This window comes from Myotis lucifugus, unplaced genomic scaffold, assembly GCF_000147115.1.
Source record: "Myotis lucifugus unplaced genomic scaffold, Myoluc2.0 scaffold_250, whole genome shotgun sequence".
Taxonomy (NCBI): Eukaryota; Metazoa; Chordata; class Mammalia; order Chiroptera; family Vespertilionidae; genus Myotis; species Myotis lucifugus.
The window spans coordinates 1,085,012-1,089,496 of NW_005871298.1; the positions used below are offsets into that span (position 1 = coordinate 1,085,012).

General features: G+C 43.2%; 1 protein-coding gene across 1 annotated transcript in view; it reads left to right on the top strand.

The window, feature by feature from the left end:
* The window catches only part of LOC102441546 (Friend leukemia integration 1 transcription factor-like), a 21,450-nt gene extending 18,550 nt beyond the window's left edge, over window positions 1-2,900 (top strand). The window contains exon 2 of the mRNA XM_023762546.1: window positions 823-2,900. Coding sequence (XP_023618314.1) covers window positions 823-1,426 — 604 coding nt within the window. The 3' untranslated portion in view covers window positions 1,427-2,900. The remainder of the gene's footprint in view (window positions 1-822) is intronic.
* The last annotated feature ends 1,585 nt before the right edge of the window (window positions 2,901-4,485 follow it).

Consider the following 4,485-nt stretch of genomic DNA (forward strand, 5'->3'; position numbering starts at 1 on the left):
GGTGTTTTATTCTTGATTTTAGAAAGCATTGCAAGCTCTCTGGCCTTACAGAAGAGGTGTGTCCCTAAAAAGTTGTAGATGAAGTAAACTTCACAATGTATTTTAAGGGTTTATTATAAAAAGAATAACTCTAAAGTGAGTTCTAAATCAAGACCGCCGAGCATGTGAGCTGATAGGCTGGCCCAGTGCAGGAGTGAGGCCCGCATCCTCCCAGCTGTGTGCACTGACCCTGCGGTGTCTCCAGGCCCACTGTTCGGTGCCTGCCCTTTCTGCCCAGGGAAAAAGAAGCCAGGCAGCTCCTTCTCCTGTTACTTTTCTCTTGGCCCAGGTTCTTCTCTGTAGAACTTAGCCTGGGAGCTAGGGCGCTAGTGCCCTGCTAAGGAGCATCCTGTCAGCTTGAAGCCTGTGCCACACCTTCTCCCTGTGACTGACAGCAGCCTCCTGGCCCAGACTCTTCTGCTGACAGGAGAACCACTCCATCACTAAATAGGAGAGCTGGCCAGCGATTCAGGCCTCTACAGAAGAAGAAATTCCAAACTCTTGCCCAAAGGAGTGGCTGTGGTTTGCCACAAATCACACAGCTAGCTCTGGGCCATCCGGCACCTCATTACCCACAGTGCATTTCACCAGGCCTTGGGGTGAATTGTTTTAAGATCTAACTATCCTTATATGCCCATCTCAGCAGCAAATGATAAAGCAAATCAACAATGAAAAGGAGGGGCTGCCAAGTTGATTCTGAATGTAAAAGAAAATACAGACTCGTTTTGTTTTGTTTTGTTTTGTTTTGTTTTGTTTTGTTTTGTTTTGTTTTGTTTTACAAAGGGTGTGGGAGTGCTTGCATTTAGGGGATTGGATTCTGAAATGTCCTGTTTTCCCGTTCCTCTCACCACCTACAGGAAGCGGGCAGATCCAGCTGTGGCAATTCCTCCTGGAGCTACTCTCCGACAGTGCCAACGCCAGCTGCATCACCTGGGAGGGGACCAACGGCGAGTTCAAAATGACGGACCCCGACGAGGTGGCCAGGCGCTGGGGGGAGCGGAAAAGCAAGCCCAACATGAATTATGACAAGCTGAGCCGGGCCCTCCGATACTACTATGACAAAAACATTATGACCAAGGTGCATGGCAAAAGGTATGCCTACAAATTTGACTTCCATGGCATTGCCCAGGCACTGCAGCCACATCCAACTGAGTCGTCCATGTACAAGTACCCTTCTGATATCTCCTACATGCCTTCCTACCACGCCCATCAACAGAAGGTGAACTTTGTCCCGCCCCACCCGTCCTCCATGCCCGTCACTTCCTCCAGCTTCTTTGGAGCGGCCTCACAATACTGGACCTCCCCCACGGGCGGAATCTACCCCAACCCCAATGTTCCCCGCCATCCTAACACCCACGTGCCCTCACACTTAGGCAGCTACTACTAGAAGCTTAATCATCGGTGGTCTTCTAGCTGAAGCCCATCCCTCTCACTCCCTGGAATACTTTGGACTCTAAAGGACATACGTGGCCTTGAAGAGAAAACAAAACTGGATGTTCTTTCTTGTTGGATAGAACCTTTGCATTTGTTCTTTTAAAAAAATCCTTTTTTTTAATGTTGCTTCCTCTACCTTGAACAAAGAGATGTGTAATTCCATGGGCCAGTAGGCTAATGTGTATTCTCAATCTCCTATCATCTTCTGAATGGAATATTTAGATTACTGGAATGGTTGTATCATGGTTCTATGAAAGAAACTGTAAATTGTCTTTATTATTTGTATGACCAAAGCAGTTTCTTATCCACACACGGGTCTTATCATGGACCTCGTAGGGTTCACTATGCTAAGGATTCGTGGACTTAACCAGTTAGGCTCTGGTTTGAGACTTAGTGAAAATAGAGGCAGGAAGCTTATAACCTTGTTTTAGGGAGACCGAACTCAGTGAATAGCAACTGGAACATTGGTTGTAAGGCCAGTGAAGTTTTCACCCAACTGGAACTTAAAAGGAAGAAGATATGTGTGTATTTAAGAAGCCATGGGCATTGGAGAATTCCTCTCAATGGGCAATATGTACTAGGCTGACCATTTTCTCTAGAAATAGTCAAGATATTAACTAAGAAATGTTCATGCAAGCGCAGACATTCCTGAAAGACAGAAAACTAAATGACTATTTTTTTTTTTTTAGATAGTGACAGTGAGTCCCCGAACTTTGAAAAGTCTTAGGGATTTCTAAACACAAACAGATCCGCAGGCGCTGTGCGCTTGTCAGACCGTCAGTCCAGGGTCACCCAATCAGATGGCAACTTACTGTATAAATTATGCAGAGTTATTTTCCTATATCTCACAGTATTAAAAATAAATAATTAAAAAAATTAAAAAGAATAAGTAAACGAGTTGACCTCGGTCACAAATGCAATTTTACTATCAAATCAGTCTGTGTTATTTTTTTAAATGTAATTTGTACATCTTTTGTCAATCTGTACATTTGGCCTGTTTGTACGTTTTTATAGCTGGTGTGTTGTTGTTTTTTAGAAAAAAGCATAATGTGACTATTGCTGAAAAGGAAGCAGACTTTTAAGTCACTGACTTATTAAAAGAGAAGCACTGGTGGTAGTTATTTAACAGGTGTGCACACGTTACCCAAGAATGGCCGTTGAAATCTTGATGCTTTGAAATGTTTGTACATAACCATCTACCCTGCAGTCACCTCAACTTTGAAAGGAACAAGCAAACATTCCCTTGTGGGCACAAGGGATTTTTCTGCCCTATATATACAATATATTTTTTAGATATTAAAATATATATAATTTTGCAGGTAATCGTTGACTTTTTTAAACTATATGAACTGTTAAGCTGACAACTGTCCATGAAGACTCTGTTGTAAAATAATTTGACTAAATAAATTGTGCCTTCTTCTCTCAGACCTGAGGATGTCTTTTTCTTATTGACCCTCTCCCATAGGCCAAAGGGTTTTCCCAGGGGAAGTTTTCCATTTGCCTCTTGCACCATGAAGAATTTTTCATATGTACAAACTGCATTACAGTAGGAAGTACAAAATCAATGTGTTTTGTTCTTTTGTTGTTATTGTTGTTAATCCTCACCTAAGGATATTTTTCCATTGATTGTTAAAGAGAGGGAAAGTCAGAGAGAAACATTGATGTGAGAGAAACACATCGATTGGTTGCCTCCTGCAGGGATGCTGACCAGGACCCAGGCTGTGGAGGAGTCTGCAACCAAGGTATGTGCTTTTGACCGGAATAGAGCCCAGGACCCTTTGGGCTGCAGGCCGACACTCTATCCACTGAGCCAAACTATCTAGGGCATATGGTTTTGATTGTTGTTTGTATTAGTCAGGGTTCTCCAGAGAAACAGAACCAGTAGGAGATGATATAGTTATAAATATAGATAGATATAGATGTCTATATAGAGATACATATATAGATAGAGAGAGAGAGAGATTGACTGATTGTGAGGAATTGACCCCATGTGATTTTGGAGGCTGAGAAGTCCCCTGGGCTGCTCTCTGTCAGGTGGAGATGTGGGAAAGCCAGGAGTACCTGTAGTCTCAGTCCCAACCTCAAGGCCTGAGGACCAGGAGAGCTAAAGGTGTAAATCCCAGTCCAAGGGCAGCAAAAGAGAAGCATCCCAGCTCAAACAGGCAGGAAGCATCTGGTGAATTCCTCCTTCTTCTGTCTGTTTGTTCTTTTCTGTCCAATAGATTGGCTGATACATTGGGGAAGGCAATCTACCTCACTAAACCCGCCAATTCAAATGCCTACTCATCCAGAAACACCCACACGTGCATACCCAGAAATAATGTGTCATCCGGGCACCCTGTGGCCAGGTCAACTTAATACTTAAAATTAACCTTCACATGGCTGATGATGTTTGCAGAGATTTCTTTTTAATGTTATTTCAATCTTCTTCCAGCCTGAAAGAGGTCTATAGGATGACAGTCAAGGCCATAGACAGTCTGTGGCCAAGAACTGGAACAAAGCAAACAGGTTGGCTCAGGATGAACCCTGTCCATTAGACTTCATTCCATTGCATCCACCAAGCTCCTCAAACCCAAGTGGCCAACCCCCGATACTCCAACAGAGAATCAAATGGCCCAGCTTCTAGCCTGTTCCGTGCTTCTATGTCTCTGGATCTATTTTGTTCAACAGTTTGTTTTGTTCATTAGATTCTACATATGCGTGAAAAAGGGGTACATATTGTAATACTTTTAACAATAAAGATTTAAAAAAAAAAAGATGGCCCGACTTCCTCTGGTCCCATGCCAGGATTTTATAGGGCCCATGCAGATTTGTAAGATCCTTTTTCTTCCCAAGGCAAAAACTTTCTTCAAAGTGCTTCACTGTTAGGTAGCTTGTTTTCAATTTCTCTATTTTATAAGGGGGTGGGGGGATGAGGCTTGGAAAGTCCTTGATGTGAGGGATTAAACCCACAGCATTGGTAACCCTATGATCTTCCCTTGGTCACACTGAGTATCTTCTAGACAACAGGTC